The sequence below is a fragment of the Takifugu flavidus genome, chromosome 15 (assembly GCF_003711565.1).
Source record: "Takifugu flavidus isolate HTHZ2018 chromosome 15, ASM371156v2, whole genome shotgun sequence".
Classification (NCBI taxonomy): Eukaryota; Metazoa; Chordata; class Actinopteri; order Tetraodontiformes; family Tetraodontidae; genus Takifugu; species Takifugu flavidus.
In genome coordinates this window covers 1,885,271-1,910,652 of record NC_079534.1, presented here as the reverse complement: position 1 = coordinate 1,910,652, position 25,382 = coordinate 1,885,271, and the positions used below count along the sequence as shown (strand labels likewise).

The 25,382-nt window shown below is 47.4% G+C and overlaps 6 protein-coding genes and 1 long non-coding RNA gene across 9 annotated transcripts; 2 read left to right on the top strand and 5 right to left on the bottom strand.

Moving 5' to 3' along the window:
* The first annotated feature begins 500 nt into the window (after positions 1-500).
* LOC130538873 (beta-1,3-galactosyltransferase 2) lies at positions 501-10,276 on the top strand. 2 transcript variants are annotated; one of them, XM_057056836.1, is made up of 3 exons: positions 501-531; positions 6,170-6,552; positions 6,935-10,276. In XM_057056836.1, the coding sequence occupies exon 3, from the start codon at positions 7,091-7,093 to the stop codon at positions 8,348-8,350; it is 1,260 nt and encodes a 419-aa protein (XP_056912816.1). In that variant the 5' UTR covers positions 501-531; positions 6,170-6,552; positions 6,935-7,090; the 3' UTR covers positions 8,351-10,276. The 2 variants fall into 2 exon arrangements, with proteins under 2 accessions (XP_056912816.1, XP_056912817.1); XM_057056837.1 differs by lacking the exon at positions 501-531 and having other exon boundaries at positions 6,080-6,552.
* Positions 1,017-3,289, bottom strand: LOC130538878 (complement factor H-like). Its single transcript, XM_057056847.1, has 8 exons — positions 3,172-3,289; positions 2,897-3,073; positions 2,636-2,827; positions 1,961-2,140; positions 1,691-1,882; positions 1,453-1,620; positions 1,266-1,291; positions 1,017-1,190 (listed from the first exon to the last, which is right to left on the bottom strand). The coding sequence occupies exons 2-8, from the start codon at positions 2,952-2,954 to the stop codon at positions 1,173-1,175; spliced, it is 834 nt and encodes a 277-aa protein (XP_056912827.1). The 5' UTR covers positions 2,955-3,073; positions 3,172-3,289; the 3' UTR covers positions 1,017-1,172.
* cdc73 (cell division cycle 73, Paf1/RNA polymerase II complex component, homolog (S. cerevisiae)) lies at positions 3,624-13,456 on the bottom strand. The gene is made up of 17 exons (XM_057056831.1): positions 13,282-13,456; positions 12,598-12,703; positions 12,448-12,517; positions 12,296-12,358; positions 11,891-11,943; positions 11,512-11,600; positions 11,136-11,349; positions 10,628-10,726; positions 10,475-10,553; positions 10,321-10,385; positions 5,326-5,383; positions 5,183-5,218; positions 5,024-5,111; positions 4,785-4,946; positions 4,601-4,701; positions 4,343-4,484; positions 3,624-4,257 (listed from the first exon to the last, which is right to left on the bottom strand). The coding sequence occupies exons 1-17, from the start codon at positions 13,410-13,412 to the stop codon at positions 4,221-4,223; spliced, it is 1,593 nt and encodes a 530-aa protein (XP_056912811.1). The 5' UTR covers positions 13,413-13,456; the 3' UTR covers positions 3,624-4,220.
* Positions 13,457-13,653: 197 nt separating this feature from the next.
* Positions 13,654-18,972, bottom strand: ro60 (Ro60, Y RNA binding protein). 2 transcript variants are annotated; one of them, XM_057056832.1, is made up of 9 exons: positions 18,861-18,972; positions 17,525-18,155; positions 16,426-16,646; positions 16,207-16,353; positions 15,993-16,130; positions 15,805-15,921; positions 15,549-15,665; positions 15,258-15,404; positions 13,654-15,188 (listed from the first exon to the last, which is right to left on the bottom strand). In XM_057056832.1, the coding sequence occupies exons 2-9, from the start codon at positions 18,135-18,137 to the stop codon at positions 15,036-15,038; spliced, it is 1,653 nt and encodes a 550-aa protein (XP_056912812.1). In that variant the 5' UTR covers positions 18,138-18,155; positions 18,861-18,972; the 3' UTR covers positions 13,654-15,035. The 2 variants fall into 2 exon arrangements, with proteins under 2 accessions (XP_056912812.1, XP_056912813.1); XM_057056833.1 differs by having other exon boundaries at positions 17,555-18,155.
* A 119-nt stretch (positions 18,973-19,091) lies between these two features.
* LOC130538881 (regulator of G-protein signaling 21-like) lies at positions 19,092-22,566 on the bottom strand. Its single transcript, XM_057056849.1, has 5 exons — positions 20,569-22,566; positions 20,428-20,496; positions 20,282-20,340; positions 20,021-20,187; positions 19,092-19,836 (listed from the first exon to the last, which is right to left on the bottom strand). Exons 1-5 carry the CDS (start codon positions 20,646-20,648, stop codon positions 19,630-19,632), a joined length of 582 nt encoding a protein of 193 aa, XP_056912829.1. The 5' UTR covers positions 20,649-22,566; the 3' UTR covers positions 19,092-19,629.
* A 118-nt stretch (positions 22,567-22,684) lies between these two features.
* On the bottom strand, positions 22,685-24,089 carry LOC130538882 (regulator of G-protein signaling 13-like). Its single transcript, XM_057056850.1, has 5 exons — positions 23,910-24,089; positions 23,755-23,808; positions 23,612-23,673; positions 23,370-23,536; positions 22,685-23,304 (listed from the first exon to the last, which is right to left on the bottom strand). The coding sequence occupies exons 1-5, from the start codon at positions 23,939-23,941 to the stop codon at positions 23,122-23,124; spliced, it is 498 nt and encodes a 165-aa protein (XP_056912830.1). The 5' UTR covers positions 23,942-24,089; the 3' UTR covers positions 22,685-23,121.
* Positions 24,090-24,659: 570 nt separating this feature from the next.
* On the top strand, positions 24,660-25,099 carry LOC130538884 (uncharacterized). The gene is made up of 2 exons (XR_008953993.1): positions 24,660-24,796; positions 24,848-25,099. It is a non-coding gene; the product is annotated as an uncharacterized LOC130538884 (long non-coding RNA).
* Positions 25,100-25,382: the final 283 nt, after the last annotated feature.

Below are 25,382 nucleotides of genomic sequence, written 5' to 3'. Positions count from 1 at the left end.
ATCTGCAGGCTGTGGTTCAAATGGACGATAAAAGCTGATTGTCCCGGCTTTTCTGCTGAGGTGTGGAGGTTTTACCAGCAGCTCTGCAGGATCACTGTCAATCACAGATAAAAGGCTTCTCTTCAGCCAGCGACGGTTCATTCTGCTCATGTCAGATGGTCCAGAACGTCTGAATTAAACGGCCGCGGCTGCTTTTACGGACGAGCAAAGCCGCTGTGAATGAGGATTTTCACTTCCAAGGAAAAAGCCCTCAGAAAAGTGGTCGCACGCGCGGCCACAATTTGATTCAGCGCAACGTGGAGTTCTTCTGACATTCTGAAGAGGCAACACAAATAGGTCAGCAGCCCAACCCCCCTCCCCCTCCCCTGGAACGGCGTAGGCAGCGACAGCAGCAGAGATGGCTGACGGGGTTGGAGAAAGCACCGCGAGCGCGCAGCACGACTCGCAACACCCCCCCTCCTCCGCTGCCTCAAGATCGCCAACCCTCGCGCGCACCAGACAGAGAGCTGGGGAAGCAGTAGCAAAAGAGATGTGCACGAGGGAGGGAATCTAATGTTACACTACCATTTTATCGATACTTGAGTCTGGTAGAACATCGATGCTAATTTTTAAAATGGCTTTTAAACCATTGAAAACATAAATAGCTTCATGTATGAGCAGACGTTCACATTTGTGTCTGCAGTTTATTCATTTTCTAATAGCCATGTTAACAGAATATAACAGTATAAAAAGTCCAGAATCCACAAACATAACCTGGTTCCAGAGTCAGACCCAGAAACAAACAGGCCCGATCAGGCAAGAAACTTCAAAATAAATCGGATTAGCTTTCATTTACTGCAAAGATTTGGACTTTATGTTGAAAATGACTTCCTGAGAAAAGAAGCTTATGACACCTGAATCAGACTTCAAAACCAGAATATGGACTTTAAACTGAATAATCAAAGTCAAACTGGTCTCGATGATTTTTTTTTTTTTAATTGATACATAAAGAACAGGAAAAATAACACCAATATCTCTTTTGGAAGAGGGAACATTTTTATTTAGACCACTTTTAATGTTTAAAACTCTTTTATGCTTTGATCGTGTTCAGAGCCTATTGTTACTTTCTGATGTGTCTGGGCGACCCCCTTGGCCCCCGTGGATCAGCCCCTGATTTACCAGGTTGTCTGAGTTTACCATCGACAAGGATTCTAGGCAAGTGACAAAAAAATAAATCAAAACCAAACCAATTTACACAAGCAATATTATTGATGTTCATCACTCACCCACTGACGATTATATACTCGGCAACCTGAAAGGAAAACCATCAAAACACGATTCAACAGTTTGACACACAAAATGCTTTCACATAATTATTGGTTTTGTGCAAAAAGATTTATTTTTGTTGTTAAAAACACCTTTAAAAAAGAAAAAAGTTGTGGCGTGTTATTAAGTGAAACCTGCTGCACTTACAGCGGGATAAAGTTACTTTTCCCCTCGTGCATCGTGCGAGGCTGGTGTGTGGATCTGCGTCCCAAATGCAGGGAATTTCCCTCTCCTCTCCTTCCTTTAGGTACTGAACTCCGGAAAGTTTAACAGTGGATGAGGGATAATGGGCAGCATCCAACACGCATGAAGCAGCTGGGGGAAAGCAGAATTACGTGAGTGTAGTAGCACTGTTGCTATGGAAACGTACATCTCTTCCACTTACTGCACGTGGGGACATCAGTCCACTTTCCGCCGATACAGATCGATTTCTTATCAGTGCTTCCTCCCTCCATCTCGTACCCCTCTTTGCATTGATACTGCACCTGGGAATCTTCGGTAAACACCTCCTGGTGATCCCAGTTGATGACCACAGCGTGCGGGATCCGAGGGGGCTCATCACACGCACCAAGGTGCTCTGTAGGAGAGGGACACTTGCGCCGATGACGATGCGACAGGTTCACACTTAAAAGCATTTCAATGCGTCGGAACTTACTGGTACAGACCGGTAGGGTGGACCAAGAACCGTTCCAACACTGGGCCGTGGCGCGAAAGTTCTGGTGTGTGTATCCTTCTATGCACGTTACCCGTATTTTATGTCCATGCGGGTACCAGCCCAGTTCGCTCGGTGGGAAATTAGCATTGGTTATCTCTGGTGGAAGGCAGGCTCCTTCATCTAACAGGAGGATTGTAACGTGATGTGAGGAAGGTGGGAGCAATTACACACGCCCGCGAACTTTCACAATAAATGGATAAACATTAGCGGTAAGAAGAAAACAGAAGCTTATCCAAAGTACAGAACGGTTAGCTGAAACTACACTACCCACAATGCGTGACGGTAGAGGACGCCGTTACCATGGAAATTTGTCCCGCCCCTACAACTGTGATGACGATAAGTGTCTAGATTTTATTTGTTTAGAACGATTTTCTCCGGCGACTGATTCCCAAAAATGGCGAATTAACTCCCCCAACTTAGCTCTAATGGTTGTTTTTATTTAGAGGAACACGGAATCCCTGGGTGCCGCCTCTGCCCTAAATAAGATCAGGTTCGGCGCTCAGCTAACGTTAGCCTAGCCCTGACGTCATGCAACAACTGGGGCCACAAAACACCTAAAAATGCATGCGATGTTTTCCAGTTGTTATAATTAGATAATTAATATGGAGCACGTACCTATACACTGAGGTCTGGGTACCCAGGTGCCACCCTGACATAAACTTGTTGACCACCAACCCTCCGCTGCGGGTTTGTGTCCTTCTTCACACGTATAAGCGACCTGGGCGCCCGAGTCGTAGGATTCCTTTTTCGGAACAAAATATCCACCCGTCAGCCTGGGGGGGCGACAGGACCCTGGTTCTACCTGAGCTGAAAGAGTAGGAGATTAAAGAGCGTCACGTTGACGCAGGAACTCAATTTAAGAGTGAATTCTTTTACCATCCCGAGGCCCCGCAAAGCAGAGCAGGAGAGCGAGGGTGACACGTGTGGAGCCCATTCCGTCTGAGGCAGTTTGGAAACGAAGCAGAGAGTCCAGTTCAGATCAGAACCGGTTAATGATTGTTCAGGGGGAAATCTGCCAGGAAATTAAAGCGTGCGGGACCAAAACGGGGGGGACTGGGAGAGGGAGCAAACGGTTGGTTGTGATTTTTTGTTTTTTTTGGTCGCCTAACATCACGTTTAAACATATAGCTATAGAATATAAATAGATTTACCTCTCTTTATCGTAGTGTTTAAACAACTTGTCCCCTAAAAGTGGCTGTGGTGGGAGTCATCAGCAAAGGTTCCAGTTTAAATCTTGAATATTTTCATTTGCGTTCCATTTATTTGGGACTCATTTGTTGACAGCTTTGCCCCCACAACACTCACTTGTTTGTTCTGAGGGCCGATTTTGAAACGACTTCCCGCACGGCTGCGATCAGAGGTCGATATGGTGGTGGGACAGAGGTCAAAGGTCAGCCCGCCACGGTCAGCGTTAGTCGATTACAAAGCAGCTTTCCGTCACAAAGCCTGCATTTTTAAAGTAGTGTATTTTTAGGGGTATTTAAAAATAAAACCACTTTAGCATCACAATGGCTTTAGAAGCTAACATTTTTCCAGCTCACAAATCCATCCTAATCTGTATTAATTTCCATTCAGCTCAGGTGGACATCAAATTCACAGGCGCTCACAGTTTCTCTGAAGCTTTATTGTCTATTTTCATTAGATGACAAATTGCAGAACCCCCCCCCCCCACCATGTTTCTCCTATAACAGAAAACCAACAGAAAGGAGGAAAAAAAAACAACAACTGAAAAAGGTCTTTTCATGATTCAGCCACGCTCCATCGGGGAGCGACGGAGACGGACCGATTTCATCGGGCGACAACAGAGCAGGAAGAGAAAAATCTTTTGAAAGGTTCCATCATATATGTACAGTCTGATCACAAACCCAGAACAAATAAAGGACATATTCAAAGTCTCTGATCTAACTGGTTTTGTTGCGCTCAGAGCCACGTCTACACTTATTCCAAAAAAATTGCAAACTTCGCCGCCTCGCTTGCGCCACCGTGTGGCTGAAGGCGTCACTACCATCGTGTGTTGCCTTTAATAAAAAACCTTGGTGTGTAACACTAGAAAACAATTACAAGAGGCAGAATTCCTCTGATCCTCATCTCCGTTACCAGAGGGATATGGTATCCTGAGAGGAGCCATCGAGGAGCTGTTGGGGGGCTGGAATATGGCAGGGAAGCTCGGCAACGGGCGGACCGAGGAGGAGAGGCCGCCTCAGAACCTGAGGTGCGATTTGTGTTTGACCATGTATCTGGAAAACAGAGGGGAGACCCCAGTCAGCGCAGGGTGCACAGGATTTACACATCTATGGTCGACACACAAGCATAAACACAGACTTGTCAAGAGTTTCCCAAAAGCGCAGGAACACGGGCCGGTCCAAGTGGCGCCGGTGGCGGCTGAGCTCCAGCACGGTCACGTCCCATTTCTGAACGTTGGGGTCTGTCTTGGCCTCGTCATACTTCAAGTGAAAAGCCCGAACTGGAGGGGGACGCGGAGACAAATGGAACTTTGAACGCACCTTCAACAGTTTAGTAACAAACGTGGCAAACCGAACCACAAGCAAGGGCGGAGGCATCGCCACGGTTACCACTCACTTTTGGCAAATATGTCGACGGGGGAGCCGTCGGGCAGCAGCCACGGCCAGCCCTTGAACTGCCAGGCAGGCCCCTGCACGAACACGGCCACCACGCGATCCCTGTGGGAGGAAAGGTTCGCCGGCTTTAACGCCAAAACGGCGGAATTCTTTCCGTCTGGTGCGAGCCGGATATAAACGCTCACCAGTCCTGCGGCGCCAGCTTCAGTGGCTGGTCGATGACGCGGTACGGCACGGTGACGCTCAGCGTGGTGCCGCCGGGCTGGATCTGGTCTTTGCGCCTCTGAAGCAGGACCTCATTGTCCCGCGGGATGCCCTGCTTCTTCTTGTCCTCCGAGGTGACAAACCTGGACAGGAGAGCTCACAGGATCAGCCGGATGCTGACTGAGGGGGACAATGGAAACACCACGGCTTGTGTTCTTACTTCAGGTCCTGCAGAAGGTCTTTAGCATTGAGCATCGTGATGAGCGAAGTGGTGGCAGCGGGGATGATGATGATGGGCGTCCTGGAACCTTTAATACAAACAAGACTGTCAACATGAAAGAACAGGCAAAACAGCATCTAAATGAGGGACGGGACGTACCTTTCTTCTGATTGGGTGGTGGTCTGGCCTGTGAAACTAACAGTGGAAAAGAAGTGTTAAAACGGTCCTCGAACGGCGTCAGAGGGGCGCATTGTGCAACATGAAAAGCCAGCGGGCCTGCAGAACATCAAAGGGACACCGACCTGGACGTGGGACGGGCTGCAAAGCTGGTGTCTGCGCTTTCCGTGCTGATGCTCCTTCCTGAGAGAGAGAAAGACAGAACATTTGCTTCACACCATCCCTGCAGACGGACCGAACAGGTGAACATCTTCAATATCCGAGTTCATTCAGAGTACCCAGAAAAAAGGTGGCTTCAGTGATGCTAATGACAAAAAGAAAGGAATATAAAGGATAGTGGCCCATGTTTAAACATCTGAGATTTAATTCACCCTCCCTGTGAATAAAGGAGCCCAGCTCGGTGGTGCTGCGGTTTGGCAGATGTGATCTGCAGGCTGTGGTTCAAATGGACGATAAAAGCTGATTGTCCCGGCTTTTCTGCTGAGGTGTGGAGGTTTTACCAGCAGCTCTGCAGGATCACTGTCAATCACAGATAAAAGGCTTCTCTTCAGCCAGTGACGGTTCATTCTGCTCATGTCAGATGGTCCAGAACGTCTGAATTAAACGGCCGCGGCTGCTTTTACGGACGAGCAAAGCAGCTGTGAACGAGGATTTTCACTTCCAAGGAAAAAGCCCTCAGAAAAGTGGTCGCACGCGCAGCCACAATTTGATTCAGCGCAACGTGGAGTTCTTCTGACATTCTGAAGAGGCAACACAAATAGGTCAGCAGCCCAACCCCCCTCCCCCTCCCCTGGAACGGCGTAGGCAGCGACAGCAGCAGAGATGGCTGACGGGGTTGGAGAAAGCACCGCGAGCGCGCAGCACGACTCGCAACACCCCCCCTCCTCCGCTGCCTCAAGATCGCCAACCCTCGCGCGCACCAGACAGAGAGCTGGGGAAGCAGTAGCAAAAGAGATGTGCACGAGGGAGGGAATCAACAGAGCATGTGACTAGAAGAGGAAGGGTGACAGGAAACGATAACGAACAACAGCTAACGGCGGCTAAGCGCTACCTGCCCCCAGAATCTCTGATCAAAGGGCTGCAGCAGCGTCAGCACAAAGCCCCCGGGGACCATGCGTCAAGGCAGATAAAAGGCAGCTGCTCTCACACACACGCGCATGCTCACACCTGTGGTAGAATAGCCGCTCCAGCTGCGCAACGGAAGACACGCAGGCGTTTTTTTTCCTTTTTATTGCGCAGCCAAACGAGGAGCGGCGCAGTGGAAGTTGCGCTGTGGATACGAGCGCGGGAGAGCTGGCTGGAATTCATCACAACAAACCATGGACGGCAGAAACACGCCTACGCTAGCAGAGGTGAGTGAAATCACATCGCGCGGTTCAGGGCTGATGGAAGCGTGTGACGACGCGTGCACCCCCCCCCCCCCACACACACACACACACACATCCTGCTGGCAATTAGGAAATTTCTGCTCCCTATTTCTGTCTCAGACACAGAGGTCTTTTCAGCAGGCGCTCAGAAACGTGCCTTTGTCTGCTGGCATCCGTTGGAGAGGTCGGGTGTAATTCAGTGGAAGACGAGGGAACGCTCTCTCCACAAGGCCCGTCTTTATCAAACACTCGTCTAGAAATGATCCCAGAATTTTCCTCCTTTGATCCCAAACGACCTGCTCTAGCTTCATCGTGTGTGTTGCGAACCGCGGTGGGATGTATTCACGTGTATCTCCCCATCTTCCAGGTCATTCCAGTGGGCTCGCATCGAACCTCATCCAGATAGTGGTCACAACAGTGATGAGGTCCATGGGAACCCATCACGCCCTCCAGTCTCCTCCGGGGATCCAGGCCTGAATCTTCCGACGCCTTTCTGCAGGAGTTCGCCCGTGCTGCTGCCGTCATGCAGTGGAGGCGCCGCCGCTGCTGTACGCACGCAGCTGTTTTCTATCTCCTCTCCCTGCTGGGTTTGGTCGTCTTCCTGGTCCACCAGGCGTGGCTGCCCCGGCTTTCGCCCCTCCACAGCGGCGTTCCCGTCATAGGAGCCGGTGAAGCTCATACCGCCAAAACCAAGTGGAACTCTAGCAGCCAACATTCAGCTTGGAGGCTCCTCATTGTTGCTCAGCTGAACTCTGGGGTCAATGCCAACCTCAGTTCCCACAAGAAGGAAAGCACTTCCTTTCATCCAGGGGGGCCGAGGTCTGGAAACACCACGGCAACCATTGCAGAGGGAGAGCTGGATGGAAGGATAAGCCCGGGGCCATTCCCTTACACCATCAATGAGCCAGACAAATGCATACAGGACAGGCAGGCGCCGTTTCTGGTGCTGCTGATAGCCACCGAGGCTCGGCAGGTGGAGGCCAGGAACGCTATACGCCAGACGTGGGGGAACGAGAGCGCGCTGCCCGCTCCGGGATTCATCCGGCTCTTCCTGCTGGGGAAGACCGAGGGGGAGCTGGGAATTTTGCAGCAGAGAATGCTGGTAGCAGAGAGTCAGCGTTACCATGACATCCTTCAGCAGGACTTCCTGGATTCCTACAAAAACCTAACGATCAAAACGCTGATGGGAATGAACTGGGTGGCGGCCCACTGCCCACAGGCCAGCTACGTCATGAAGACGGACAGCGACATGTTCGTCAACACCGAGTACCTCGTTTACAAACTACTCAGGCCGGAAATCAAGCCCAAAAAGAACTACTTCACGGGTAACAACATGAGAGGTTTCGGACCCAACCGGAATAAAAACAGTAAGTGGTACATGCCCCCGGAGACGTACCCAGAGGACAAGTATCCCACCTTCTGCTCAGGAACCGGCTATGTCTTCTCTGGAGACCTGGCTTCCAAAATCTATGGCGTGTCGCTCAACGTTCCGCGCCTGCACCTGGAGGACGTGTACGTGGGGGTTTGCCTAGCTACCCTCGGGATCGAGCCGACCCCGCCCGCCAACGCTTTCCTCTTCAACCACTGGCGGGTGTCGTACTCCAGCTGCAAGTACAGCCACCTGATCACCTCGCACGGGTTCCAGCCCAACGAGTTGCTCAAGTACTGGCATCACCTCCAGAACAACAAACACAACGCCTGCGTCGCCAAGGGGAGGGGGGGGCGGACGCGCTCAGGGATGCAGAGGGGGGGAAAGTTTCCCATCAATTTCCAGAAGAGTTAAGCCGGGGAATTTTGGAAAGAGTCCAAATTGCAAAGTTTCCATGGGAATTGTGGGTAATTTAATGGAAAAGCATCATATGCAATCAAAAATATTGGTTTTGTCACAAGCAGACACTTCCAAAAGGTTCCAATTTAAACAGCTTCCAGTCGTGATTAGCGTAGCGCACAGCGAGCGCGAACATTCCAATGTAAAATAAGGAAACTTCAGGTTTGATCACGCCCGAGCTGAGCATTTTAAAATGGGAGATGACAAAACTGGTGAGGAAGGAGATGGCGTAAATACAGACGAGCCTTCATCGTGAAAAACATCATCGTCACGAGTGGGCGAAACATTTGGGGTTAGAACGAGTGCGTTGGGCTCAGGGAGACCATCAGGCAGCATTGCATGTGCATGTGGGTGTCATGAAAAAGAAATGATGAGGACGCTGTGGAAGAGTGACGTCCTGAGCTGCATCATCTCCTCTTCCTTGTGATGCTGCATTCAGGTACAATGGGAAAAATGTGGTCAAGTATCCAGATTTATTTACATTCCATGTATGTGAGGTATTAATAAATCACCACATAGTATCAAACGTTCGGTCGTCCACAGGCTACTAGCGAGCGTTCCCCTTGGGCTCAAAAGGTGGTGCAGGATCATCTGTGCATGTGGAGGAATGCACAGCACACGCAAGGGGCGTGGTCTCAATACATGCACGTGCATGTGATTGAGGAATAGCACAGATATTTAACTGTATTTGCACGGAAGCTGTTTTTTTTAGGTCAAGTGCCAACCCTCGATTTAGTAAATTCCGGTTTACTCCTATTTATTCCCATGGAAAGTTTCCAACTTGGAAAACTCATCCAAACCCATCCATTTTGCAACCTTAGACACTCTCAACCACAGCCAACAGGGGGGAAACAGCCTCTCAGCCTGGAGAGCTTCCCGTTGGACAGTATCTGCACAATCTGGGCCGTTTCCCCAGACTTTTCCCCGGGAATTCAACAGAACCCATTCCCAGCACTTCCTTTCCGTTTGCACAAAGGTTACCTTTTATAGATATGCTCACGATATGCGGCACTCTCCACGCCGTCCAGCAGCGCTAAGCCGTCGGTGGCAGACGTTACAGCCTCCTCTGGTCACCGTTGGCAGACGGAGCCTCGTTTGGCATCTATTTTTGGAGTCTCTTCCTGCTCTTGTGTCCCTCCAATCGAAATCTGTCTACTTTAATGTGCTGAGGCTTTTGTATGAGAGAAAGCTTTTTCCCTCGTTCATGCACAACCGTATATAGTTAATGCTCCTGCACAGCATGGACGTGTCTGTATAACTGTAAATAATGATTTCCATGAAAGCCAAGCCACTCAACAGCTCTGTAATATTTCCAGTGTGTGTTTACCTGCTGTGAAAAAATCCTTTTGTGAGAACTATTATGTCTTATACACGGCAAACGGAGGGGACGGGGGCCGATGGGGGTAAAACGATCAAATGCACATATCAAACGTCCTGCGACAGGACGGTTTAGGCGAGAATCAGCCGCCAGACATCAGCGAGAGCGATGAAAAACACAGACCATCGAATTCACCTGCAGCACTGACACGAAACGCACAAAGATTTTGAGCCAATTACGTCTGAAAACTCGATCTGACAGGTGACGGTAGAACATTGTTGCCATGGTTACCTCGGTGCTGTGATTCTAACAGGCTCTTAAACATGACAAATAGGAAAATCTCTGATCCGATTTAATAACAGCATCCAAGCCACGACGTATTCCCGAGAACGACCACAGACACAAAGACGAGGGAGTCAGCTGACAAGATGTGGCGCAGCTGTGTGGAACTTGTTCCCTTGTTGAAATACTATAACCAGTACTATAACCAAAAGACGAGCATGGGCAGCATCCTGTGTCTGTAAGAGTGTGTGATGTCATTATTAAACAGCTGCTAACACCAACTACTGTCGAGCAGTTCTTCTCCAAAAAAAAGCTCTGGTCTTACCGTCACTGACTTCAGGGTCATGCCGTGGTAGGTGCCCATGGTGTCGATCTTGAAACCCTCCGTTTCTAGATAAAGGAGGGGAGAAAAAGGTTACGGATTCTGAAATGGTGGATGACCTTCTATCTATGATGATTAAAACACACATGGCTCTCACCCTCTTTTCCTTTGAATCTCTCCTGATCGTATCTGTTGTAGGCGGTTGGGACAGGCTGCTTGTTCCGGAGGGAAACGTCCTGAAATCAGGGAAACGTGTGATTCACTGAAGTGGAGGGAAAAACAGCAGGGTTGCAGGAAAATAGCATCTTACCGGCTGAGTCGGGTTCTGTGCTGGTCTCTGCTCTGGTGCTCTACCTTCTTCTCTGGCTTTCACTGACTGAAGGATGGCAAAGATGTTCTTGGAAAAGTTCTGAAGAAGCCAGCATAGAATTAGACATGAGTAGATCTCTGGAACTAAAGCTTTTATCATTCTAATTTTTTAACAGTCTCAAGTATTGCTTCAGAAGACTGGTTGCTAAACAATCGCTAGTATTTCCGCAGTAACTATGCAGAAAGCTGATGGCTCGTGACTGCCATCTAGCGGTTACACGTTTTTGTGCACCCATCAGCAAAAACTTCCTAATTCCTCACGGCTGAAGAGGCGATCTGGAGAATCATAAAGGAATGTAAATCTGGAAAATTGATTTTAATGAATCTGCCTCGCTAAAACAAATTAAATGCCAAAGAAGTTTTTCCCCCCCTGCTTTTATAATTAAAGATAGTCTGAGAAAAACATTGAACTGTGGCCTTCAGTGTTGCTATGATGAGACTGGACAAACCTTTCCACTGCTCTGGAGGATGGTAGTCCTGGTCCTCCACACCCTCTCCCTGCTGACAATGTCTCTGGTGACGTCCACCTCTGCGTCTACGAAGCTTCTCTGCTTCAGGGTGATGTCGTCATCCAGGTCTGTTTTGATGGTAGAACGCTTTTTGGCCATGATTTTGGCCTTGATGGCTGCAATTTTCTCCACTGACATGGCCTCTGACAGAGACCTGAAGGAGCAACAGAGATATTTGGATAATTTCCACAGCTTACTCCTGAAGGAAGCGGTGTGGATTTGCCCTTGTATCAACACACAACAAATAGATGTGGCAGATTTATATTTATCAGTGTGCAAAAGATACGCTGAAAAATACAGCTCACATCAGCTGTACCTGATCTGGTCAGTCTGCACGATACCCTCTTTATGGCCCTCCAAGCGAGCAGCCAGACGCTCTTTGTCAAGGCGAACTCGCTCCTCATCCTACACATGAACAACAGACGACATTAGCAAGCAGGACGAAAGATTCACACTGCAGGCAAAAGTGGCAAATTTGATTTGTTTGCTCAAATGTTAACCACATCCGACAGTCTGAACAACACTGGTGATAGAAAAATGTAGCAGATAACAGTTTACACATCCCAGCACCCCCCCCCCCCCCCCCAAAAAAAACCCAACCTTTCTATTAATGACAATTGTTTGATCAATAAGTTAATGAGTTCTACACCTCAAGAGTATGTAGACAACTGTTGAAACAATCTGAATGACTTTACCTCAACCCTTGGTTTTTTGGCTTCAGAAGAGACCTCGTCTGCTGCTCGTTTCACTACAACAAACACAGCCGTAGGTTTATGTCAGCGCAGAAGCCGTTTATTTTCTAGACAGGCAAAACCATCAGCTCTTTTTTCAGCAATTCTAGTGATTTAACTGTAAACCACAACCTAAATTCAAACATAGAATTGACCAACTATAATTTAAAAATCAAGCTAAACACAGATATCTGGACATATGACAAATGGACTTTTGTCATTTGAACGTGTCTGTTATCATCAAAAAACATCAAAATCAAGTCCAGCTACTTTTTTTGAAGAGCTTTTGTGAAACATGACACCACTAATGACTGATCTCTATCCACTGATCAATAGCTGGTTCTGGCTTCTGCACCATCGCGAACTTGCCTTGTGTCGGACGTTGCAAACCTATCTCGATAGGCGCACTTCTGTCAATACTTGTCGATGTAGCTGTGAAGCAGAAAACAAAACCCAAATCATGTGAAATGTCAGAACAAGGACTTCTAACGACCCACAAAAAAGCGTGGTAGAGCACTTACCTCCGTCACTGTTGAGGTATGACAGAAGGTCCTTTCGATCAGGACGCCTGACAACAGGAATGTTCTCCGTCTGCCAGCAACACACAAACAGGTCACGCACACTGTGACAGTTTTGTGGCCCCGTGTGTTTTACATTTGTCCTGCACTTACTGCAGCCCGTCGCACATAGGATGGATGTGGGAGATGCACATTGTTGAGCAAGAACAGGATCGAGTCCAACGTGTAATACTCTTTTGGCTGGCCCTCTTTACCAGTTCTGAGGATCATAACAGAAGCAAAATGAACCGTCAACATCACGCAAATCTCCCATTCATGGTCAGGCAGTCACTGTGGAAGCACAATTACAAGCACCCCGTTAATTTAAACCCAAACATTTAAGTGTTTTATGGAGAAATATGACACGATAGCAGCGTTATTAAATACTTGTCTGGCTCGCAAACACGGAGCACTTGTGGAACCAGTCACGTAAGGATACAGATCCTGTGAATTATTAAAGGAACTTTAAATAACTTTTGTTTCCAGCGACAAATAATCCAGAGATAATAATGCACGCATGTCTCATTGGATACTAAACAACATTCAACTTGACGCCAGCGTAAGTTAGCATCACAACAGCATGTTACGTCCCCGTCTACGTCTTAATAAGAAAAAACACGCCAGACTAACAAGAAGTTTATGTAGTCCGGTGAACGATACTGCAGCACAAAGCCAAAAGATCTTTAAGCATCATAATAACATAATATCTGCAGAGAGCTCTTAAACTAGCATCGGCTAGCTAGCGATACGTTACAACGTTGGGCCTAAGCCTTCACAAGTCCGTTCGCGCTGACATACCCCCATATTATGTAGTTGGTTTTGACGTTTTTCGGCCAGGAGAACTCCCCAAAGATGACCTCGTCGCCTTTAGCGACGATTTCCTTTTTCTTCATGTTGTACTGTCGGAGAACACTCAACACGTCCGCCATCTTGGCTCGTCTTTGAGGAGTGAGTCCGCGAGGCCCCCGGTTATCAAAACGGTGCGCCCGCGCAGAATGCCTGATCAGAACAAACTTTCCCCAAAATAATTTATAATTCATATAAATGGAATAATTTCCTTTTCTATATTTAAACCACCGAAATATATGTATATACGAATCTAGATGGTAGAGATGCCTTCCTCAAGGATGCTTCCTGTTAGGGCAGGTGCAGTTTTTATAAAACACTTCATAAAAAAGCAGCATAGTGTTTATTAGAGTTTTTTCTTGCTGTTACAGTCAGGCGCTTGCATGAATGCGACAGATGACGCTGTTACACTTAAGTTTACTTTGTTATCAACAGCTGAAGTCCCAATGGTCATATTTTAGCTCATAATATTACAGTATTTTCCATGATTGGACAAAAGTAATATCTGGGAAGTGTGGATAAGTAAGAAAAGCCAAAAGTCGATCTTATTAGATGGCTAAAACAGCATTCCATCCTTCAGAAACTCTATTACTAAAACTGTGTGCATCCTTCATTTGAAGACATATAAAAGTTTACAGTAGTCTCTAGAAAGCACATTTAAGGGTTTTCCATAAAGGACACAATTAGACTTGTTTTTTTGTGCTATAATAAAAACAAAGAAAATTGTGATGATAAATTCAGCCTTGGATTCAAATGAATTGTGAGCCGACGTGTACAGCAGCATCATGCAATGCATAGAGTTGAGACTACGATAGGAGAACCGGAATCCTCCAAATTAAAGTGATTTGCAGCTCCAAAACACCGGCATTAACATTCCTTCAAATGTATCCTCTGGAAAGGGTAAAACCACACCAAAAGGAACCGAGGATTATTCCTTTGCACAGAATCATCAAATAAAACATATGACCTGGTTTTCAAAGTAAAATGGTGTTAGGAAAACAAAACTTAAAACTAAGGTGGCTAGGTAACGATAACACTAAATTCTAGACAAGAAAAAAAAACCTTCTTAACCAAATAAACATTGTCTTAACATCTTTTTAAATTTGGTTCGTGGTTTAATTTCCTGTCTCAGTGTTAGTTTAGGAGGCTATGTCATAAAAAGGGCAGGTTTTTAGCTTTAGAACACGTGGACTGTAACATTAAAACCTACTAAAACACATACCAATAAATCCTTCCACTGGAAATCCTCCACAAACCTCTGTGATGCGTTTCTCAGGTACGACCTGCGATAAATCGGTATGATTTCGCTTCGAACAGGTGTCTCGCCACAATATAAGCACGGCTCATCCCACTGAATGACATACACCACTAAAAGAACTGTTATTCTTCACTTTCTGCACCCTTTGGCGACAGACGCTACAGCAGAGTCCATCAGCGTGAATGTACAGGCAGCCGTCACACCCCCACTACAACCCCCAGCCATTTTGGAAATGTGGCTGCATTAACGCTTCCTTTTACTCCTACATGCACGGGACGCTTTCCAGATTGTTGTTCAGCCCGCTGGACAATTCTTCAGGAGAGAGAAACTGGAATTGCAACTGTCTTTTGGATTAGCGCTGTTTGAGGGCACGCTAGATGCCGAGTGAGCCGCGGCGGTCCACTTATCGCCTGCTTCGACATCATTCGGACATGCTGTCGGTGTTTCGTCAGATCAAGTCCTCGGCCAGGTTACGGATGACGTTCAGAGCTTCGAGGTCAAAGCCGCAGATGCTCAGCAAGCCCCGATCATCTGTGGCCGCTAACGCAGAACCATTAGAGGTCAGCCCACATATCACCAACTTGGAACTGGCTCCGGTTTTCTGTTGGAAAAACATCAATGTCAGATGCGAATCACAGTCGGTATCCTGTCGCGAGCGGACGGGACGTACCCGTCTGTGCTTCTGCAGAGTCTCCACTGGACTGGCAGAGAACGGCCACAGCAGGTTATTGGTCAGAATGATAAACACGTCTGCTGCTCTGCCCCTCTCTGTGGCCCACGTGACAGGAAGTGTGCAGTCTGTGCTGCCGCTCGGCACCTTTGAACGGTGACGGTGGGAAAATTAACCGTCTGGGTCTAACTTAGCAAGACTAATAACACAAAGCTGGGAAAGCCAAGTAAAACCAGACAGCAAGCTGCAATTTTGTGAGCGTTTCTTTGATTCTGCTGCACGTCCACGTACTTTGACCAGTTCGGACGTCACTTCTGCCAGAGACATGTCGGCCGTGAGAGAGCAGGGAACCACGGCTCCTTCCGAGTAGGCCAGCACCTCCGCGTCTGCCTCCGTCCTCGCAAAAGTCTGCGAGGAGGGAAAAAGGACTTGAAGGATTACCTGGAAAACGTCTCAATGATGGTGTCCTGAGGGACCTGGAGGCTCAAGACCACTGTGATGAGGACACAGCTGTCCCAACCATCCAGGCGGTTTAGCGTCGTCTTACCATGGCGATGGCGGCGGCAGCAACGGCGGTGCTGACTGGCGTTCCCGGGACAACGCTGCTCAGGGAGGTGCTCACGTCCACCGCCAATATGAAGCGTTTACCCACAGGTTCGATGTTCTGAGGACAGAATTGAGAGGGGGTTAGTGCCATTAGCTGGTGTTGCTGCTCTCCGACAGGCTGAAACGCACCACGAAGCTCTTGTAAAAGGCAGAATCCACGGCTTTGACGATGCTGCTGTCAGGCTCCCATTTTCTCTTTCCCTGGTATCCTTGGCCTCTTTTGTAGTTTTCTAACGATATGAGGAGGCTGAATGGATGAATCTTGGCCTGGTGATGATCAGACACATAACGCACATTAAACCTCAGGGTCACTGACGCAGACGTGCTTTAACTGGAAACCTGCCTTCTTTAACGTAGCTTCACACTGGATCCTGTCACACACGGCTTGTGTTTCCAAACATCCGGGTTCGAAGATTTTGCTTGCCGTCATCTTACCCAAGAACTTTAGCACTGACTGGAGGGGCATTTCCTTCAGCAGAGCTCTCCATACCTACAGAAACAACCACATATTTCAGAAAAATTAAGCTACGGTGATTCTTCCACACACCCCAAACACGCTCACCTGTTTGGACTTCAGATGGTCTGTCAACAGCTGCTCCCTCTCCAGTTTGTGTTCTTCGATTAAATTGATTAGCTCTGTTTCATCGCAGCTGTGCTTGACTTTTTCCACCACTTCCAGGTACGAAAGCACTTTGGCCACCTCTTCTGAATTCTCTTTGTTCGAGTAAGCGACCTGAACCTCGTCCCACCCTTTTGTTGCGTATTTACAGATTAAAGCGATGGCTGAAACAGAAAAAGATGACGCCTCGTTTGCGTTACCTTATGGGTCATGATTGGTTCTAAAAGTGTGCCCCTTCAAATGGATGCTGTTAGCATAGATACATACATACTAAAGCATGGGGTGAGGTGAGAAACCTAGACACAAGGCGCTGGTGGGATTTACCATGCTTGTAATCCTTCAGGCCGGCTGCTCCTGCAGCTTCCCTCTGTACTGCAGAGGATGCCAGTTAAGAAGGAAGGTCTGCAGCGTGAGTCAGGGCACAGTTCTGCACCCGGGGTTTTAAAGAATTGGGTCACACATGGGTAGATCCACCTCTGAATGGGGTCTTAGCGCTCCTGGATCACAGCATTATCGATCTGCCTGCAGCACCACCTGCGGTGCTGCGATAGGATCAGGGCGGATTCCAGTATGGGATCCAAATCAGGTCTTTGAGGTCTATCTCTCTGAGGGATATCCCCTTCAATACTGAGAAAAGCTGGCAAGATTTAGTATTTAGGTCAATGTCATGCTTCTAACTAAAGTTTTTTTTTTTTTTTAAATGTTGGAATAACACCTATTTGACATACAAACACAAACGAAAATGGCTGCTCAGTCAAAGCAGCAGATCATGGTAGACAAGATGTTCTGATGCGATCGTGCAGGAAGGAACTGAGTCACTGCCGTCTGTTGACGATGCGACTTGTGATGGAAGCTGCTGGGTGAGTGCCGAGCATTACAGATGATTACACGCCGCTCGCAATCAGCTAAGTACTGCTTAACCGGCAGGACGGCGCTTCAAGACGTGCAGAATGACTACACAAAAAAATAAAGTAAAGGGGATTATTTTGTGCATGCAGAAATCTACAAAAACAACCCCGAGCAGAGTGAAAATAACCCCAACCTGCTGATGCGGCGTCTCGTTTTAACGCACCTTCATTGGCTGGTTTGGTGTGACAGAGTCTGAGCAGGTCCCGGTGCGACCATCCCTCTCTCTGTTTACATTTGGTCACGGCTGCAGCCAGACTCATGGCGTCCTGCTCGTTGTACCAGTCGGACACTGCTTTCCTGAGCGCGCGCCCCCAGAGCCCACACCTCATCCCTTCTTTCAACTCCTTCTTCTTCTGGATGAAAGCAAACAGCTGCGCGGGGTCCCTGCAAACCTCCTTCAGAGCTTTGAACGCCGCCTGTCTGGTCTTCAGCTCGGAATGCTGGGAGCACAAAGCCAAAGCAAAGAGGGAAGGGCCTAGACGGACAGCTCGGCCTTCCCGGGCCAACTTTTTAATCTCGTCCACCACTTCGGAACCCCGGCCCTCCTGCAGCATGGACGTCAGGGCTCCGGCACTCTGCAGGCTGAGGTTCTCCTCCTCTCGGGCGGTGTATACATGTCTTTCACAACCGTAACAGAGGAAGCGGCGAAGCCTGGTCTTGTCATCGACCTCCCACTGAGAGGCACCACCTGTTGCGCACAGGGTGTGGTTGGTCTCCGAAGATACGGCGCTGGCGGAGGAATCCATGGTAATACCTCAGAGAGTCTAAAACAAAGAGCTTACGTGTTAGATAACAATCAAAGTTCCCTTCACATGTTGCAACGCAAAAGAAGGACGTCATTAAAACCAACACAGCAGACGTGATCATTGTGGACCACATCTTTGAGTGGAACCATTCACCAGTTTCATGGCTTGTTGTGATGCATGTGTAAGATCTAATAAACTGTGGAGATCTGATCAAAGCAACTCATCATTGCTCCCACCAGAACATCCTTCCATCAGGTCCCTCACACAAAGAAGGTAAAGCCGATTAAAGGTCACCACGATTTAGACATTCGCGACACAAAGGCAGCTGTTCATAGCTAAAATATTACTAAATAAAACACTTAGTCTAGGTTTGCTCAATTAGTGAAGCTAGCAGAGGGAGGGAGAGTGGCCAAAGCCAAGTTGGTTACCGTTAGCCAGCCGGGTTATTCTGTTTTGTCATGCTGTTGTTATTTTGTCGAAAGAAGCTTAATGCAAATACCTCACATACTCGTGAAATTTCGCAGCAATGTTGCACATGCAGTATTTAACAATCTGCTGAAGGAGTTCTTTTTCTTTGGAGCTGAGCTGACTGGCGGCTCGATGCAGCTCGCCACGGAGGGCAGAGTTTAAAATTGATGGAACTGATGTAGCGATGAACGAATAATGCGTTCTAACGACATCCCGGTCAACATTTGCATAACTTGTAGAGCTGCGCGAACTTACCGCGATCTAAATGCAATTCTGAAGTTCTTGATGGGGCTAGACAGCAGGCCTCCGCTCAGACGGCCGTCAATGAACTAAGAGGCGGGGCGAGCCCAGCGTGCGCAGGGCATGCTGGGATATGGAGTTCTAGCGACGAAATAACCGAATCAAAGGTATTAATTCATTAATATATACTATATTTTATATCTCCTGGCTCTTATTTATCCATGTAACTGGTTACTAGACTAATATTCTATAATAATACTTCTATTTTTGTTATTCTTATTACAACTCTTACAATTTCTTAAATCGTGTCTGAAATGCTAATAAATAAATAAATGAAATGATATTCCATCTTTTTACTTTTATAGTTCTGAATATTGAGTGTATGTGTTCTCAGTCACCACTAGCTGGCAGTGTTTCAGCTTTACTCGGAATAGTTTTGAGACAAACACGGCTGCTTCCTTGGTCACAGACAGAATATAAAAATGTTTTATTTTTCAAGTCCCCCCCCCCCCCCCCCCCCCCACACACACACATTTATACAACCATAAATACACAACACACCTGTGGTTGTGTTCTTGTATCGCACCAAAAATTTCACTTGCAGTCTGTCATGGCCTCTGTGCTGCCATGAATCGAGGTGACATTTTGAAGGGACAGGAAGTGTCACCACGCTGGCTTTTGTCCTGCTGGGACCTGCGCTGCTCCAAGTCATTCACCGTGCAATCATGTTCCACCTAAATAGATCAATGCTTCAGGATCTGTCATGTCCCTGCTGCACTTCACGTTAAAGGCCTTTCTGTTTCCTCCCAAAGCCAGCCAAGCCTGCTCGAACCTGAACCAGGACTTTGTACTGCTCTGACTGAACGAAACGTGGAAATGAGCTGTTCTCCATCAGGCCATAAATTTTCCTCTGCGCGGCGGCGAAGCATGATGGAGTCGGCTGCTGGAGGTTCTGACTGATGGACTCTCTTGTGTCGAAATCTAGATTTACCTGCCAACACATGGCGACAAAGAGATGTGTGATGTTTAAATCTAAATCACCATTTAAAGCATAAACACTATAACTTAGATGAAATATTTATGAGCCCATACCATATAGCGGGTACATGTCAGTATATGGAGAGTTTCCGAAAGTTTTTCTCTGCAAATATTGCCTTCATCCCTTCTGCTGTTACCTGTTTTTTAGCGTTAGCCCTGACAAACTCCTCGTATATGCTTGTGGCTCTTCGTCTCAGCTCCTCTGGGCTGTCGACGCTTCTGAACTCCTGGCAGGCCAGCCAGAAGTCCAGGTTTTCCTCGCAGAACTCTGATTTCAGAAAGTCCCGGAACAGCGCCAGTCCACCTGTTACACAGCAGAGCATCACTTTAATGCAGAGGCGGCAGCAGCGGCCCCCTCGACTTTAGCTTTGTGATGCTCGAGACAAAAATAAATTTACATTTATGTGAAAGGAGCGTGTCCAGAGACTCTCCCAGGAAGCCGTGCTTTGATTCTTTCCTGCAGTTAGCAGAGAGTTATGTGCTCTTGTTAGTATTTCAAATAAAACCGGTGGCTAATTGGCAGTGAAACTTCTTAAAAACAAACCTGCACGTCCTCCTCCATGATATTGGACTCTGGACAAATTGATGCATCCTGGACTTCCAGGCCTGACACCTAAGAGAGAAAGGGAGCAGAAAGTTCAGGAGAATATCCTCTCGGAATTACAAACCAGACGGACATACTCACATTCTCTTTGTGTCCTGGGTGTCCAGGGGAGCTGGGGAGAAGCTACAGCAGCCCCCCTGCAAGAGTGACTCCGGCATCATCTCTGAGCGGCTCAGTTCTGGATCAGTGCTGCGGTACCAGAGACTAGAGCCCAACTGCCTGTCCACCACACCAACCGGATCAAATCCAGTTAAAGGAGGAATCTGAGGAATGGTTCCACCCACACACACCCTCTTATAGTGTTACGAGCTGTACTGTCTCTGCTGACAGCATCTTTCTTCCCAAAGACCCACAGGGTTCCTGGCGGGGGCATCACATCTCGTGCTCTTCCACAACAGCTCCAATCCCCCTCGTGGCTAAATGCATTAAATTTGTTCCTCAGTCATCTTTTTGACGTCACTCGCCTCATAATCCATGTCTGATCTATACTTAGTCACAGGTCAACAAGCCACGCGGGAGCTACTTTTAGCAGCGTCACTGCTCTCTGACTTATCTGAATTACTTATTTCTGAGATTTTAACAAGCATAAATAGTTTGGTCGGTGATGGGATGTGCTATTCATAACCACTATTGACTATTAATGGGGTGATAGAAAGCTTGAATGTAGCCGCCAGGAATGGGGCCAAGTTTAAACTAAGAGTTGAAAATAGATAACGTAACAGCTGGAGACGTCAGCGAAGCTGGAACAATGAAACTCTGTGTATAAGTTTCTGGCTTGGGGGTAAAAGTTAAACATAGAAAGACTGAAAATGTTTCAACTTGAACTGTTAGATAACAGTTACAGAATTTCCTACTTCCTGTTTGTCGTTCAACAGTCTCATTGTGGGTGAGAAGCTGCCAAACAGACCGGGAACCTGGTCTGAGTGAGAGAGGATTTGGTTCTAATGAATTAGCATGTGGCTGGAAATCCCTCCATCAACGGGTCTGGCTGCATTTGAGAAGTTCAGAAAAATGAGTGATTTCATCACTATTATACATGTGTCTGTGGGTGGAAACCAGACGGAGGTCTGGGGGCCTGCTGAGGCAGGTGAAATCATTCCCACGTTCAGCAGGATGTCTCGCTGAGTGTGGGAACCATTTAGATCCAGTTTGAAAGCTGTTAAAAATGATTCAGTAATTCCAGACTTGTGCCCACACCAGTGATGAATCTTCATGCGATAACTTGGTGCCACATCTGGGATTCTACTTCCTATTTACAGGATGGGCCAATAGGGGTGGTGGTAGCTCAGTGTGTTGGGAACTGGGATGAGAAGCGGAGGGTTCTCGGGTCAAGCTCCAGCGCAGACAAAACATGGCAGGTGTTCTGGTAGTAGGGGAAGGTGCCTGAACACCTTCAGAGCACTGCTGAGGTACCCTTGAGCAAGGTGCTGAACCCAGAAATGCTCAAATTGGTCCCTGCGATGAACTGGCAACTCATCCAGGGGTGGACTCTGCCTTTGCCCATTGTTTACCCTCCTCATGACCCCGGAAGGGATAAAGTGGTTAAGAAGACGAGATGTTGATTTATTGGTTCTGTTTATGCTGCCTGTGTTGCTGCTTCTGAAAACGGACCCTCAACGTTGGTTTGCTGTGGCAACAGTCCGATCGGGACCTTGCACGAAGCCGCGTGGAAGAAGAATGACTTCTGTCTCATGACACTCATCATCACATCGATTGCGTAACACCCGCAAAGTCGAGCGCCTCCTCATTCGTCAGCATCTCCCAGACGAGGAAGCTCTGACTCCAGCCAGGATCAGGCTAAGGCCATCTTAGCCGAGCGGCACTGAAGCGGCCCACATCCTGCTGAAATAACTTGGAGCGAAAAATAGAACAAAGAGCGACACGATGCCTTTTTGCTGAAATTACACTGTTCACACCCAGGGTGGTGCACTGTAACGAGGTCTGTGTGTGTGTGCTGCTAATTTATACCGTGGGTGTAAATAGCACTTTTGCTTCCTCATTTAAAAAAATATCTAAATAGGATCAGATGCAAGTAGCTCATATGTGCAGACGCCAAATCTTCTAACTGACCGATTTGAATAGTACATGTTTGGACAATAATTAAAGCTAAGTGTTTTTAGCTCTGTGCTAACCATAAAAAAAAACCTTGTATTGTAACAGAAACCTTTTTTCCACTCCTGCAGAATTAAAAATGATCCCATGTCTTATATTGTTTATTAAATACGCACAAATTCACTCACAAAAAAAACTGTAGAGACATTATTTAAACATATAGCTTATAGGATCACTTCACAGTTGCGTAACAAATGATTTCTGTGCGGCGTGCACGTGGAAACGCACGTGTCGATAGCGTGGAGTCATTTTAGTGGCAGTTGTGGTGCGGATGGAGACGCCGGCATTCACCCTTTTGCACCACATTCACTTCCTGGCACCACTGGTAGAAAGTCCCCAAAACTCTTCTGGAGCCGATTCAGACGTTTCTCTTTCTCAGCGTCTCTAGGATGTTGGCATCACCGGGGCAACGCCACCCTGTATTCAGGCCACGGCCGATAGTGGGACAAGCAAGCGCCGCTTCGGCGCCGGGCATAGCTCCACGCTGCAAGCAGCAGGTCTCCGTTGACCATTTTGGGCTTTTCACATCATTGACTTTGAAGTCGAGTCTAGCAGGCTGCGGTAGATGTCGGACCTCAGGAAGCGCGGGTACGAGTCCTTCTCCATGAGGTTGTAGACGATCCTCTGGGCGTCGTTAAAGCACTCTCGGGTGGGCGCCGCCACGTTCCTCCTGATCAGGTCTCTGGTCTTGTGATCAATGTTGATCTGTGGGAGGAATCACTGTTAAGAACCGCAGATTCTTACATCGCGGGACGTCAGCAGCGTTCTACCTCTCTCGTGGCCTCAGCCTGGATGTAGCATTTGAAGATCTTTTTGGCTCTGGAGGACATCCTGAACGAAGACCTGATCTTCTTGTAATCCTCACACACCATCCAAAACTCAATGTTCTCATCGCTGAACTCGGACTTCAGGAAGGCCTGGAAGATCTGTATCCCGTCTGAATGTAAACAAAAAAACAGCGTTCACCCACAGTCCAGGAGGAATGTCGTCTTTAAAAGATCATTTAGGTTACATTTGGATGAAAGAAGCCTCTCCAGAGAGAGCGACCACTGTGTCATCTCCTCAAAAGACAACCTGCAAAAAGGGGTCATACAGTCACGACCACATGTTAAACATATAGATTTCTAGCTTGCTGTGAGAGTTTAATCCACTTACCCTTTGGTTTTTGGGACCTGAGATGACCTGAGGCAATACCTCAAGGGTCTGCTCCTGTTTGTTTGAGAAAATGTACAGAAGTCATGCCTCATTTGGCGGACAGGCTCTTTGAAGGCAAATATTGCATTGCTATGACAACAGTGGCAACAGCTTACCTATCTTTCCCCTTCCTCTTGTCAGGATCCATGTCAGGACGCCGTGGTTGTCTCTGAGTTATCCTGTCCGGTCGACAGACAGTCACAATACTGCTTTTAGCTGCCTGGAAGCGCCCCTGCGTCTGCCCGATCTAACCGGTCTGCATCTGGTTATATGGGTGCGGAAGAATGAAACATGGATGGGGAGCAGCGTCACAACATCATGCAGCACTAACCACAGAAAAAGAGGAAGTGAGATATGACGCATGCATGTGCTGACTGCTACTGTAACTGGTGGCCTGTACTGTAGCCGCACTACGGACTGTTTGGTTGTCAAGGGGATGCAAATTGGCCGATGGAAACTCCTGCACAAATGTCACCTCGAATGCTTCGAGGCGAAATGTGGAAGGACACCATCACAGGAGAGGGGAGCTATTTCTATCACATTATTGAACTTATCTTTCTTTTTACACAAGCTGTAAAATTTACAGACCAATACATGAGTCAGGATGAAAATTAGCCAGTTAGCTTTCAGTTGACAAACGCACCCATTTGATTCACAGTTTTCTGCCCCCCCGAAGTCTATTTTAGTCCTGCTTGTTATTTCTCAGTTTTTTTCCTCCCACAGATTAGCGAAAGACGAGCATGTCAGCATAAGCCGAGCCCTACTGACGTGATCTCCAGACATTCTTTCACTTATTATCGCGGTTCTTGCTGATATAAAGCTGTGGCAGGGATTAAAATCTCACCAGGACTTGGTGAGCTGCGTTAAAATGTGGAAATTTGCTTTGCAGATGACCATTATTTCTTCTTTTTCCTTCATCCCATTCGCCATTTAAAACGCACCAGCTGCAGATTTCAGGTGACATCACTGCGTCGCGGTTCCAATTTGATTTATTTTGTATCAGGTTGCTGCTTCTGCAGGTTTTCCCAGAAGCTGGTGTCCATTTTCAACTCAGGTCAATTTGAACGCTCTTTTAGATCAGTTAGATTTAACAATACCAGCACAGTTGTGGAAAAAAGTGTGAACAAAGAAACAAGTCATCACATCATCTGACAAGCCTCGGTACGTGACGTCAGCATGCTAAAGTGGTTTTAATTCTCTTTCATGTGTTGAACTGTGGCTCATTTACTTTGCTTTATTCACTTCCTCTTCAGTCAGAGGCCGTGACAAAACAGCCTCCCGGACACGCATTTATAAAAGAGGACGAGGATTTTTTTTTTTCAGAAAGAAAATACCCATTCGCTCTTTCCAGCAACAGTGTGGTTCAACAATTTTCTCCCCCAAATTTTTTCTATTAATGTGTGTGTATGTGTTCTTGTTCATGTTACATAGTGAGGACCAAAACACAAATGTCACATGCAAAGTGAGGAAATTAGCAGAAAGTGAGGACATTTCGACTGGCCTGTGACTTTTGAGGTTGAAGGTAAGGGTTAGAATGGAGATTAGGTTAAGTTTAGGTTAAGGTGTTTGAGAAATGTCTATGAAGGTCC

Bases quoted from the DNA above. Each gene is read 5' to 3' on its own strand.
- ro60 (XM_057056832.1), bottom strand. From the start codon at position 18,137: ATGGATTCCTCCGCCAGCGCCGTATCTTCGGAGACCAACCACACCCTG. The intron at 16,647-17,524 runs GTTGGGGTTATT...TTTCTGTTTCAG, and splicing joins ACGAGACGCCGCATCAGCAG to CCATCGCTTTAATCTGTAAA. The intron at 15,405-15,548 runs GTACGTGGACGT...CACCGTTCAAAG, and splicing joins TGACGTCCGAACTGGTCAAA to GTGCCGAGCGGCAGCACAGA.
- LOC130538878 (XM_057056847.1), bottom strand. From the start codon at position 2,954: ATGGGCTCCACACGTGTCACCCTCGCTCTCCTGCTCTGCTTTGCGGGG. The intron at 2,828-2,896 runs GTAAAAGAATTC...CTACTCTTTCAG, and splicing joins CTTTGCGGGGCCTCGGGATG to CTCAGGTAGAACCAGGGTCC. The intron at 1,883-1,960 runs GTAAGTTCCGAC...CCTCTCCTACAG, and splicing joins CACCCTACCGGTCTGTACCA to AGCACCTTGGTGCGTGTGAT.
- LOC130538882 (XM_057056850.1), bottom strand. From the start codon at position 23,941: ATGGATCCTGACAAGAGGAAGGGGAAAGATAG. The intron at 23,809-23,909 runs GTAAGCTGTTGC...TCAAACAAACAG, and splicing joins AAGAGGAAGGGGAAAGATAG to GAGCAGACCCTTGAGGTATT. The intron at 23,674-23,754 runs GTAAGTGGATTA...CCCTTTTTGCAG, and splicing joins CAGGTCCCAAAAACCAAAGG to GTTGTCTTTTGAGGAGATGA.
- LOC130538881 (XM_057056849.1), bottom strand. From the start codon at position 20,648: ATGATGCCGGAGTCACTCTTGCAGGGGGGCTGCTGTAGCTTCTCCCCA. The intron at 20,497-20,568 runs GTGAGTATGTCC...TTTCTCTCTTAG, and splicing joins ACCCAGGACACAAAGAGAAT to GTGTCAGGCCTGGAAGTCCA. The intron at 20,188-20,281 runs GTAAATTTATTT...GCTGTGTAACAG, and splicing joins CACGCTCCTTTCACATAAAT to GTGGACTGGCGCTGTTCCGG.
- LOC130538873 (XM_057056836.1), top strand. From the start codon at position 7,091: ATGCAGTGGAGGCGCCGCCGCTGCTGTACGCACGCAGCTGTTTTCTAT.
- cdc73 (XM_057056831.1), bottom strand. From the start codon at position 13,412: ATGGCGGACGTGTTGAGTGTTCTCCGACAGTACAACATGAAGAAAAAG. The intron at 11,601-11,890 runs GTAAAGTCATTC...GTTCATGTGTAG, and splicing joins CCAAAAAACCAAGGGTTGAG to GATGAGGAGCGAGTTCGCCT. The intron at 4,258-4,342 runs GTCTGTGTTTAT...TCTGTTTTCCAG, and splicing joins TTTTGGGAAACTCTTGACAA to ATACATGGTCAAACACAAAT.